Raw genomic sequence first — 13,451 nt, forward strand, 5'->3', positions numbered from 1 at the left:
CATTCCAGGATCTTGGGATCATTTCCCCTTCTAGCGTTTGGAGCCTGTATGCTCCTTGTCCAACAATTGAATCAATTAAGTAAGGGCCTTCCCATGTGGGAGCCAGTTTGCCTGTTAATTTTTCTTTTTTATTTGGAAATACTTTGCGTAGGACAAGGTCTCCTTCTTTAAAGACCCTGACCCTGACATTTTTATTGTAAGTCCTGGCGACCGCTTGTTGATATGATGCCATCCTGATTTTGGCAGCGTCTCTTAATTCTTCTGTTAGGACCAAGTTGTCTTGCATTAGATCTTTGTATGCTTCAACATTGTTCAGGCTGCATCTGGATGTTGGTACCCGTATTTCGCAGAATGACGGCTTCACGCCCATACACCAGGGAGTAAGGTGTTTGGCCTGTTGCAGTTTTTGGGGTTGTCCTGTCTGCCCATAGTACTAATGGAAGTTCTTCAGCCCATCTGCCTCGTCTTCTTTTTAGCTTCTTTTTTAGGCAACTTATGATTACCTTATTGCTAGATTCAGCCTGGCCATTAGCTTTTGGATATCCAGGGGTTGATGTTACCAGGTTGATATTCCATTCTTGGCAAAATGCTTGGGTCCTTTTCCCCACAAATTGAGTTCCATTATCGCATACTATTTCTGATGGGACTATATATCTGCAAATGATGTTTGTCCTGATGAAGGATATTACTTCTTTTTCAGTTACTTGCCTGAAAGAGTCAGCCTCAATCCATTTGGAGAAGTAATCAGTCATAGCTAACATGAATACTTTTTGTCCTGGAGCTACGGGCAGTTTTCCCATAATATCCATGCCCCACTTTATGAATGGCCAGAGTGCGGAAATTGAATGGATGAGTTCAGATGGTTGATGTATAACTGGTGCATGAATTTGACAGGCTTAGCATTTTGAAGAGTATTCCAGGCAGTCAGCCCTCAGTGTGGGCCAGTAGTAGCATGTCATGAGAAATTTGCTTGCCAGGCTCTTTCCTCCTTTGTGGTTGCCACAGTGTCCATCGTGTATTTCTTGAAGTACTAGTTTGGCTTCGTCAGGCTCCAAACATCTCAGGTAGGGTCCAGCCTGCGATCTCTTGAACAAAGTGTTATTGATGATAGCATAAGTTGAAGCTCTAATTTTAAAAGCCCTTGACTCATGTCTGCCCTGAGGCAGTATTCCTCGGAGAAACCAGTCATAATAGGGTTTAGTCCAAGAGTTATTGTCCTGATTGACAGGACTGACTTGTTCAGGTTTGCTGATGGCTGGCTCTAATAAGTGCACAATTGGTATTTTGTCGAAAACAGTGGGGGTAAAATTCGAACCTAGGCTGGCTAGAGCGTCAGCCTGGGTATTCAGGTCTCTTGATATTTGATCTATGTCAAATAAAGCAAATTTATCGGTAAGGTTTTTCGCATATTCTAAATACGAAATCATTTTGCATCCTTAGCCGTATAAATTCCCTTTATTTGATTAGCAATTAAGAGTGAATCAGTTTTTACCTTTAGGTTTTGAACACCGAGGTCTAGACATACCTTTAAGCCTGCTATTAGAGCTTCATATTCTGCTTCATTGTTGGTAGCTTTGAACTCACAGCTTATAGCCTGAGCTATCACGTCTCCCTGTGGTGATTTAAGTACTAACCCTAACCCTGTTCCCCTAGCATTGGATGCCCCATCTATGAACAGGGTCCATTCTTGGTGTTAGGGCTGAAGTCAGCCACAAAGTCTGCTAGGGCCTGTGATTTGATCGCTGGCCTGGGTTCAAAGGAGATGTTGTATGTGCTAATCTGTACTGACCATTTGACCATCCTGCCGGAAAGTTCAGGTTTACGCAGGACAGATTTTATGAGCAGATTGGTCCTGACTATAATGGGGTGACTTTAAAAATAGGGTCGCAATTTAGTACACGACATAATTAAAGCTAAGACATATTTTTCAAGTAGTCCTTACCTTAACTCAGCATCTAGCAGGCTTTTACTTACATAGTAGACTGGATGTTGCTGACCGTCCTGTTCTTTCACCAAGACTGCGCTGACTGCTGTGTCAGTGACAGATAGGTATACTGACAAAGGCTCTCCCTTTTCTGGCTTAGCCAGTAAGGGTGGAGATGATAAATAGGATTTTAGATCCTGAAAAGCTGTCTCATGTTCATCCGTCCACTGGAACTGTTTATTTTTTCTGAGGAGGTTATAGAATGTTTTGCATCTCTCAAAGGATCTTGATATGAAACGGTTCAGGACAGCTACCCGGCCTGTCAATTTTTGGATATCCTTGACAGACTTGGGTGACTGTAGTTCCAGGATAGCCTTTATCTGTTCAGGGCTAGCTTCTATGCCTCTCTTTATGACCATATATCCAAGGAAATTGCCTGCAGAGACTCCAAGGTGGCATTTTGCAGGGTTCAGCTTCATGTTGTATTTTTCTAATATCTCAAATGCTATTTCTAGATGCTTCACATGATCTTCTGCATTCTTGGATTTCACCACCATGTCGTCTATGTATACTTCCATGATGTCACCTATCTGGTCTTTAAACATCATGTTGACCAGGCACTGGTACGTTGCCCCTGCATTCTTCAGGCCGAAAGGCATGGCAGTGTAACAGTATATGCCTCGGTCTGTAATGAATGCAGTACTCTCCTGGTCAGCAGGGTGCATCTTTATTTGATTGAATCCACTGGAAGCATCCATGAATGTCAGCATTTCGTGGCCTGCTGTGGCGTCTACCATGGCATCAATATGAGACAGGGGGAATGGATCTTTAGGACAGGCTTTGTTCAGGTCAGTGTAGTCTACACAGAATCTCCACTTCCCATTCTTTTTATGGACAACAACTACGTTAGCCAGCCGCTCAGGGTACATTACTTCCCTGATCATCCCCATATCCAAGAGTTTCTCTACTTCCTCGTTTATTATGGTATTTCTTTCAGCTGCAAATTTGTGTCTTTTCTGCTGTATAGGCTTAAAAGATCTGTCAATATTGAGCTTATAAGTAATTATATCAGCGCTAAATCCAGTTATATCAAAATGTGACCAAGCAAACCAAGATGATTTATTTTTAAAGAATTTTACCAGTTCAGGCTTGACACTATCTGGTGCGTCAGATCCTATCAAAACATACCTGTCAGGGTACTCAGGGTCTAGGATTACCTGATATGTTTCCATTCTGGGAGGTGCCACATAGGTGCTCCTGACAGGGTACTGTGATTGCTATGCCAGGAACTTACCTGCCTTGGAAGGCTTCAAGGCTGCTGTGTAGCATTCCTGGGCTGTCTTGTGATCCTCTTTGATTGTGGCTATGCCCCAGTCTGTTGGTATCTTGATACACTGGTGATAGGTTAATGGTACGGCCTTGACATTGTGAATCCAGGGTCTGCCCAGGATAGCATTGTAGGATGACAGGCAGTCAAGGACTCCAAATTTCTCATAAGATGGAGACTCCTTCCACGTAGGTTGGGAGGTGGATTTCTCCAAGAGTGCTCCTGGTTTCACAACTGAATCCTACTAGGACGCTGGATTTCTTGATGATTTGGTCCTCGTTGATCTTCATGGCTTTTAGTACGTCAAGCATGATCAGGTTCACTGAGCTGCCTCCGTCTACCAGGATCCTTCTTACTGTGGCTGTTCTAATCTGCATAGAAATTACCAGGCCATCATGATGAACATCAGGGATGCCCACTAGGTCACAATCATTGAAAGTGATTGTTGGAACATGATTCGGCTTGCAGGGTGATGCAGTCCTTGGTGTCATGGGTATCTTCTTTGCTGCTGAGCTTGTCAGGCCGCAAATCTCCGAACCGCCAGATATGAATTTTACTTCATAGATTGGTGGTGGTGGAGGGAGGCTACGATCCTGCTTATGCTCCTAATTCTCTTTATCCTGGTTTGCATTCCTGCCTTTCGTCTTGATCAGGTCTTTCAAGTATCCTGATTTTAGCAGGTAGACCACTTCCTTCCTCAGGGTAAAACAATCATCCGTGGTGTGTCTAATATCCATGTGAAATTCACACCATTTTGAATTGTCTCTTCTGGGATTTGGATTTTCTGACTTCCTAGGCCATCTAACAACTGATCCTATGTTGTCAAGTCTCTGGATCAATCCTGCAATATCAACACTGAAGTTATGTTCGGAGATAGGTGGATAAACTTTAACCTTACCTTGATACTCATGAGCCAGGTTGACTTCTGACTGATCTGGCCTGGAATATGGAGTAGGTCTATAGTTGTTTCCTTTGTTGCTCATCCTATTGCTCCTTTCATGATCCTTTGGTCTACCGGGTGATCCAAGTTTATAGCTTTTATCTTCTTTCAGCCTGATGAAAGCAGGAGTCTTGGCCTGAACATCTTCGAAGGTGTGGCAGGGATACTTACTGAGTTCATTGTATAAGTTACTATATGGTAGTAACCTCTGTTTGAATGCTTCCACTGCTGTTCCAACGTCACACCTAGGTATGGATACTTTCTCCTTGTTGAATCTTGTAAAAAATGTCCTGAGAGTTTCATCAGGCTTCTGTGTAACTCGGTAAAGGTCACTGGATCGTTTCTCCAACTCCCTGCTACTCGCGAACTGCTGGTTGAAGTTGTTGACCAGGTTGGCAAAGGAATGGATGCTCCCAGTTGGCAGGTTGATGTACCATTGCAGAGCAGGGCCACTCAGGGTCGTTCCAAATCCCTTGCACATGCAAACTTGTCTGAACTCGCTGGGAATAGATGCAGCTAGCATTTTCTTCTTGTAAAGAGCCACGTGATTTTGTGGATCCGTGGTTCCATCATAGACCCTCATGGATGGAATTGTGAACTTCTTGGGCAGGTCTACCTTTGCTATTTCGTCTATAAAAGGCGAATCAGCATAGCTGTCAGGGGCAGCTTCTTCCATACTGGCAGGTACTCCGGGTATCTTATCGAATTTTTCATTGAGTTTCTTGATCTCCTGAACCACTGCCATCATGATGACTGCTGCGGATTCATCAGGTTTCTCCTTATCATCTTTTAGCTCATCATCACCATCAACATTTCAACATTAATGGATTTAGGAATACTTGTGCTCCCAAAACTGGAAAATTCAATATTTTTAATGATTGATGAAAATAGGGTTCCCGGTTGGAATCTAGAGCCTGCCCCTTGGGTTTTTTCTAATTTTTGTTTTAAAGCTGACTCAGATTCTTTCAGTTGCAGGATTTCTGCCTCAGTTTGGGCTACTTTTTCTTTTAGGCTTTCCCATTCAGCGACTTGTTGGAGAGCTGCATTCAATTGTCCTTCAATGATGGGTTGGGCCATTTTCGTAGGATTTTTGAATTTTTGTAAGGTAAGAAAAAAGGTTTTAAAGAGCTAGATGCCCCACGGTGGGCGCCAATTGTTTTGTGTGGATTTTGCGTAAGGCGAAATCAGGTCAGGGTAGAGTTGTGTAAGGTTAACTAGCTCTAGATAGTCTGTTGGTCAGGTCGTCAGGGTATAATAATAAGCTGTAAATGAAATAACGACAATAATAATAAGACAAAGAATTTTGTACGTGGAAAACCCTTGAATGGGAAAAAACCACGGGCAACAAGCCAGGAGAGGATTTAACTATGTAATTTTGGGAGAATAATTGTATGACAATAACAATGTTTGTATTTCTCTATGTATTGCGTATGCTTCTTCTTGTGTGTGAATGAGATGCTTCTAATATCTTCAAAGTATTCTTTATATAGACATCTTCCCTGAACGGCTGCTTGATACGATATTAAATGCAGACTATTCTCCATTATTACCAGTAATAATTGCTAATTATTCCTCCCTTAATCACTGCATTTACTGCGAAATCTTCACACTTAATGTTGCGTATATAATTCCTTTATAACACGCGTATATGGTCTAATATCGTCCTGATATTTTGGCCGTTGTCCTCTCCATGGCCTGGCGCCTATCTTCATGTGCCTTGATAGCCTGTCACTTTGACAGACTGACAGTCAGGTTTAGATGAGATACTGATCAGGAAGGTCTGCGGATTTCCAGGCCTAACAACCCCAGCATCATCTAGTTTATTTCTAAACACCCATCTGGTTCCAATTACAGATCGATCTTTGGGTCTAGGAACTAAGTGCCAAACTTTGTTCCGTTTGAATTGTTGAAACTCTTCTTGCGTAGCTATAATCCAATCTGATTCCGCGAGAGATTCCTTGATATTTGTTGGTTCGATCGTTGAGAGGAATGAATAAAAAGAGCAAAAGTTATTCAAGGACCTTCGTGTTTGAACAACTCTCTGAAGGTTGCCAAGAATGTTATCCATTGGATGTGAACTCTTATATTTCTATTTTATTGAAGTACTTGGTTCTTCATTAATTGAACTTGATCCAACTTCATTTGACTCAGAATTGAAGGACGTTCCCCCTGAATCCAATTCTGGTGTTGTAGTAAAGTCGGGTATAACTTCGTACTCATTACCTTGATTTGGATTCAATGTTATAGTAACATCATCTATAACGTTGGACTGGGAATCCTTATCTTGAGACAATGTTATAGTATCATCAACTATAACTTTAGTTTTCTTCTTTTTATCTTTTAAAGAATGATCAATCTCATCATTTATTCCTTTAATCTCACTATCCTCAGTTTCCAATTCTGGTGGATCATCTCTGGAAAGACGAAAATCAGGTTCATCCATGTCTTCTTCCTCATCTTGTAAGGGCTTATCAAACATATTATCTTCATCAAAAATATTGTGAATACTTTCTTCAATGCAAAGCGTTCTTTTATTGAAGACCTTATAAGCTTTGCTATGATCCGAATATCCTATAAAAATAGCCTCATCACTCCTAGGGTCAAACTTACTTAACCTATTTTTGCCATTGTTATGAACAAAACACTTACTCCCAAAACAACGAAGATGAGAGATATAGGTTTACGACCTCTTAGAAGTTCATAAGGGGTTTTCTTAAGGATAGGTCTTATCATAGCACGATTATGAATATAACATGAAGTACTAATGGCTTCAGCCCAAAAATTACGAGGTAGACCACTACACAAGAGCATTGTACAAGCCATATTTTCTAGTGTTCTATTCATACGCTCGACCACACCGTTTTGTTGAGGAGTTCGCGGTGCAGAAAAGTTATGTCCTACACCATTAACTCTACAATATTCTATAAAGGCTTGATTATAAAATTCGGTGTCATGATCCGTACGAATAGACACGAGGTTAGTCTTATATTTATTTTGAACAAGTTTCATAAGACAAGCAAACTCATCAAAAGTCTCATCTTTTGAATAAAGAAAGATAGGCCATACATACCTTGAGTAATCATCTACGAGGACGAAGACATACCTGGATCCTCCTCTACTCCTTACCTTCATGGGACCACACAAGTCCATATGTATTAGTTCTAAAGCTTGATTCGTGCTTACCACTCTTTTAGGTTTGAAAGATGATCTCACATGTTTTCATCGAGCACAAGTGTCACACATCTTATCTTGATCGAACCTGATTTTAGCTAGTCCTTCAACCAAGTCCCATCTCTTAAGTTTACTCAAAATAGGTGAGCTAATGTGACCAACACACTTGTGCCACAAACAAGGATCATCTGTAATACTACGGTTTTCTATGTCTATGGGTACTCTATCGAATGGAACTTACTCTATCGAGTACGTTTTGTTATTGTCTATTTGATTATCATTGCCTCGGGTAACCGAGACGGTAGCATTCTCATGTCATAAGTTGTCTTGGTAAGGCACTTGGAGTATGGGGGTGTTACAAATTGGTATCAGAGCGACGATCCTGAAACCTGTAACCAATGAACCTAATGAACATAGGGAGTCAAACTAAAATGAACTCGGGTAGGAGTTGTAGGAGCTAATGCAAAGACTTGGGAGACGTCCTAAGGTCGCGAACTCGCCCTACAACTTTAAACCGGTCACTATGGGGTGTCATGGAATCGCTATGTGTTTACTAATGTTCTATTGCGTATGTTGGATGATGTGTTGTATGAATATGTTAGATGGATGGGTGTTATATGATTCAATTGAGGTGTGGTGGAAAAGATGAAGGTAATTGTTCATGACAACATGAATTGTGGCGGAGATCGCTACTAGTTACTATTGTTTATATGCATATGATTGGATGAATAAATTGTATGAATACGGGTATGAATATGATCTATGAATTGGTTTAAAAAGATGAAGCAAGGAATTACATGAGAAAACAAAACCCTAGAGAGAGAAAGCCTATGACTGCGTAGAGAGAGAAAGCGAAGTTTGACCTAGATTCCGCGCCTATGGCGAGGAAATCTAACCTTCAACGACAGCGGGAGATGTCTTTACGTGGATGGAGCATCCCTGCTAAGCAAATTCAGACGTCCATTAATGATGAAGAAATGAACGTAACCAAAGAAGGAAACCCTACTGAGATTCATGTCGGCCCTGATTTTGATATGAATGGAAAGATGAAAAATGTTAAGGAAATTGTTGGTATCCCTGAACTAGTTGTTGAAACGGATAGTGAGGATGAATCTATCCATGAGGATGAAGACGATGTGCAGGAAGAGGAGGAAACAGTAGTGTCTGAAACGCAGGAAACAGAGTCTGGGGAGGATGATGATGCCAAAACAGAGTGCGATGAGATGTTATAAATCCAACCTGAGGATGTGGAGGAAGAGATAGAATACTGGAACCAGGCGGTGATGTGCTTCATATTGGGTGCTAATCCGCCATGGGAGGTGGTGGGATTTATTAGGCGTATTTGGACAAAATTTAACATTGACAAAATTTCCTTCCTTCCAAATGGTGTATTCTTGGTTAGGTTTAAGTCACTGGAGATGAAGGAGAAAGTCTTATTGTCAGGGCACTATTTTTTTGATAACAAGCCAATGATAGTCAAGGAATGGACGAAGGATCTTGAATTAACAAAAGCTAATGTCAAGTCTGTCCCTGCCTGGATACGCTTGCATAACTTACCCATTAAGTTCTGGGGTAAGAGTCTGCCAAAGATTTCAAGTTTGGTGGGCAAATATGTGAAAAGTGATCAGGCTACAAATGAGAGGACGAGATTAGGCTTTGCAAGAGTGATGGTGGAGAAAATGGTGGATCAGCCTCTTCCATCATAAATTTTGTTTAAAGATGAAAAAGGAGATGTGATTAAAGTGGAGGTAGAATATGAATGGAGGCCTATTACTTGCAGTAAGTGTCAAGGAATGGGTCATGATGGGGACCAATGCAAAAGAGTAGAGCAAAGAAAGAAAGTAGTTGTGACCACTAGGAAAGTATGGAGACCTGTTTCTAAGAAAACTCCTGAGCAGCAGGCACATGAAGCTGTTATTGATACAGTCCTGGTGGAACAAGCAGGTGGTAAGTCTCCAGTCAAGGATGGTCAAATTTTAACTCCCCCAATTAAGAGATTGACTATTCTTAATAGGAGAAGAGAGGAGACTGGTGGATATAGTAAAGTGGACTTTGGAGCTCAATCCTATAATGAGGTTGCTTCTTCTCCACCCCCAATGAAGTCAGGTGTAAATGGTAATAAATTCTCCCCTACACATTCACATGGATAGTATTGGTTTTTGGAACATTAGGGGTATGAATAGAGTAGGGAAACAGAAAAGTATTAATTATTTCTTACAGAATAAAGGTATAGGCTTATTTGGTCTATTGGAAACAAAAATCAAGAATAAAATTTTTTCAAAGGCTGTTAATAGTTTCAATAATGGATGGTGTATTTCTACTAATAATGGATATCATAGTGGAGGAAGAATTTGGATTTTATGGCAACCAAAGATGTTTAGAGTGAATTTTATTGAGTACAATGCACAGTTCATTCATATGAAGGTTGAATCTTTGCTTGACAAAGGCATATGCTACTTGACCATGGTCTATGCCTTCAATGGCATTCAAGATAGAGCTTCTCTTTGGAATCATCTGAGGAAGATTGCTGGGCAGACACAAGGGCCATGGGCCATAGCAGGTGATTTTAACTGTATCTTAGCTGCCAGTGAGAGATATGGGGGTGCATCCACTATGGCTGAAATGAAACCTTTTAGGAGATGTGTTGTGGACTGTGAGGTGGTGGATATTACTGCTACTGGCTCCCTGTACACCTGGAATAACAAGCAGAGACTTGAGGAGAGAATTTATAGCAGGATAGATAGATTTTTAGTTAATAAAGAATGGTGTGATCTATATCCTGAAAAATATGCTCATTTCTTGCCAGAGGGTTTATTTGACCCCTCGCCATGTCTGATAAGGAGTTCTACCAATATGAGGGGCAAAAGCAGTTTCAAATACCTCAATATGTGGGGCAGCTCTAAAGAGTTTCTCAACATTGTGAAGAAGTATTGGGACAGAGGCATAGAGGGTACTCCTCTCTATAAATTGACCACAAATCTGAAGGGACTCAAAGCCGGACTGTATCAGCTGAATAGGGATGCTTTTAGTGATATTAAAAAGGCAATAGCAAAGCTGCAGCAGGAGGTTGAGGGTCTACAGGCTCAATTGGGCAGGGATCCTGACAATATGCAGCTTCAGCAGCAGGAGTTTGAGGCTTACCAGGAGCTTAAGATTAAGAGCCTGGCTAGGGATAGCTTTCTGCATCAAAGAGCTAAGAGTGTCTGGATCAAGGAAGGGGATACTAACTCTGCTTATTTCCATAATTCTATCAGGCACAGAAGGAATAAGAATAGGGTGATCTTGATTGAGGATATGGATGGCAACCTGTGTGAGTCTCCTGATAAGGTACAAAATGCTTTTCTGAACTATAAGCACCTGCTGGGCTCTAGTCAAGGGGTGCAGAAAATCCACAGCAAGATCATTGATTAAGGGCCTAGGTGTTCTGAAGCTCATTCTGCTACTTTACTTAGACCTGTCACTGGTGAAGAGGTCAAGGATATTCTTTTTAGTATCCCTGATGTCAAATCTCCGGGTCCAGATGGGTATACTAGCAGGTTTTTCAAAGATGCTTGGGGAGAGATAGGCAAGGATGTTATCATAGCAGTGCTTGACTTCTTCCAACATGGTAAGATCTTGAAACAAATTAATGCAATTAATCTCACTATGGTGCCCAAATGTGATAGACCTCAATCTGTACTGCAATTCCGTCCCATTGCTTGCTGCAATGTTGTATACAAGGTCATATCAAAGCTTCTATGTGCTAGGTTGGCTGAGGTCCTCCCTTGCATTGTAGACAAGAACCAAGGAGCCTTTATTCAACACAGAAGCATTCAAGAGAACATCTTGATATGTCAAGACTTGATTAGACTGTATGAAAGTCCTTCCTCCTCTCCTAGGTGTATGTTTAAAATTCATCTACAAAAAGCCTATGACACTGTTGAATGGGAGTTTGTGGACAAGCTAATGATCATGCTGAAATTCCCTTTGAAATTTAGAGTCCTGGTAATGCAATGCATTACTACTACTTCCTTCTCAATATCTCTGAATGGTGAGATGTTTGGGTTCTTTCCAGGGAAGAGGGGTCTGAGACAAGGAGACCCTCTTTCTCCCCTTATCTTCACCCTCTGTATGGAGTACTTGACTAGAACTCTTAAATATGCAGCTGCTAGATATGACTTTGCTTTCCACCCTATGTGCAAGGAAATGGGACTTACAAATCTGATGTTTGCTGATGATGTCTTGATGTTTAGTAAGGGGGATGCTAAGTCAATGATGTTGCTACTGAGATCATTCTCTACTTTTTCAAGACCTACAGGCCTTAAAATTAGTGCTGCAAAGTCTAATGCTTATTTTTGTGGAGTTTCTGATCAACTTAAGCAAGAGATTCTAAGTGTGTCTGGTTTGAAAGAGGGGGAGCTGCCTTTCAGGTACTTAGGCCTGCCTATTCAAACTACCAGACTGCAGAAGAAAGACTGTGAATGCCTAGTGGAAAAAATATGCTCCAAAATCCATGGCTATGGAGCTAGGAAGTTCTCCTTTGCAGGAAGACTGACTTTGGTGCAAGCTGTTCTAAAGAGCCTGTGCTCCTACTGGGCCTCTTTGTTTGTGCTGCCCAAAGGGATAATACAAAGAGTTGAAGCTACCTGCAGGAATTTCTTGTGGGATGGGGGTACTGAGTATAGGAGAGCTCCATTGGTGGCTTGGGACAAGGTGTGCAGGACTAAAGAGGAAGGGGGTTTGGGTTTACAGGATATGGAGATGTGGAATAAAGCTCTAGTTGGGAGACTAGTGGACTGGATTTATGAAGGTAGGAATTCTGTCTGGGTCAAGTGGGTGGAATGTAATCATCTTAAAGGAAGGACTTGGTCTGATTATGAGCCTAGTACTAATTCTAGTTTGGTGTGGAGACGTATATGCAGGGTCAAAACTGAACTAGCAGCTGGATACTTGACTGGCAAATGGCATGACCAACCTAATGGTTATTCTCCTGCTAGCTATTACAGATGGTTAAGAGGGGTTCAGCCTAAGGTTTGTTGGCATCCTGTGATTTGGAATCCCTGGAACATTCTTAAACATATGGGTTCGTGATGCTCTGAAAACAAAAAGCAGGATTCTGCAATATGATGCTACAGATGATGCTGATTGTATGCTGTGCGAGCAAGGAATTGAAACTCAGGAACATTTGTTTTTTGACTGTTTTTATAGCAGACGAGTTATCCATGCTATAAATCAGGTGATGGGAGGAGTGCTAGCTACACACGATTTGTTGGAATGGAGTATGCATCATAATGGTTCCCAGGTTCAGAAAAGAGTATTTTTTGCAATGCTTGTGTGTTTGATTTATCAGATATGGCGGCAAAGGAATAAGTGCAGAGTGGAAATGTAAGTTCGCAGGCCTGAAAAGCTTAGCACACTGATCATACAGGAGAATAGAGCAAGAATCAGGAGTAGGGACTTAAAGCTTTTGAAACATGATGATGTTGAATGGTTACATAGCATAAATCTATTGTAATTATCCTATATGACTCTTGTACTATGATATCCATTTATTAATATATTCTTACATTTTACCAAAAAAAAAAGAATTACATGAGAATATAAAATTCATGTGGAGAACATGTTTATGTGATGGAAGTTGATTTTCTACTTTGGCTATGTTAGTGAATAGGGGATTTTATGTCGTATATTATGTTATTGTTGTACGTAAAGCTATAGAATAAAAGCATGTGGGTAAATCATGATTGACAAGTTAAATAATCTATGTGCATGATGAATGTTGTTGCTTGTCTTTTGAAGATAGTAACATGTGATTAGGAATACTGGTTTTATGAGTATTGAGTTATTTTTGTTTACCTTGTTGTCGTTTAAGTTGTTTGGAAGTAGAAATCAAGTAGTTGTGTTTTTTTATTATATAGAGGTTGTCTTTAAACTGTTATAACTTGAGATGTATATATGATTTTAATGATATTCCAATTGGAGGTGATACCTTGTTCTGTTACGATTCTAACTATAGGTCACACGCCCAAAATGACCAAGAAACGAGTGAGATATGACCGTTTTACGAAAATTGGATAGTGCTGAGAAATGCGTAGGGTACTCGATCGAGT

General features: G+C 40.8%; 1 protein-coding gene across 1 annotated transcript; it reads left to right on the forward strand.

Annotated features, from left to right (window-relative positions):
* The first annotated feature begins 9,155 nt into the window (after positions 1–9,155).
* Positions 9,156–12,761, forward strand: LOC141629139 (uncharacterized). The gene is made up of 5 exons (XM_074442189.1): positions 9,156–9,477; positions 9,596–10,672; positions 10,793–12,372; positions 12,550–12,620; positions 12,692–12,761. The coding sequence occupies exons 1-5, from the start codon at positions 9,156–9,158 to the stop codon at positions 12,759–12,761; spliced, it is 3,120 nt and encodes a 1,039-aa protein (XP_074298290.1).
* The last annotated feature ends 690 nt before the right edge of the window (positions 12,762–13,451 follow it).

This window comes from Silene latifolia, chromosome Y (assembly GCF_048544455.1).
Source record: "Silene latifolia isolate original U9 population chromosome Y, ASM4854445v1, whole genome shotgun sequence".
NCBI lineage: Eukaryota > Viridiplantae > Streptophyta > Magnoliopsida > Caryophyllales > Caryophyllaceae > Silene > Silene latifolia.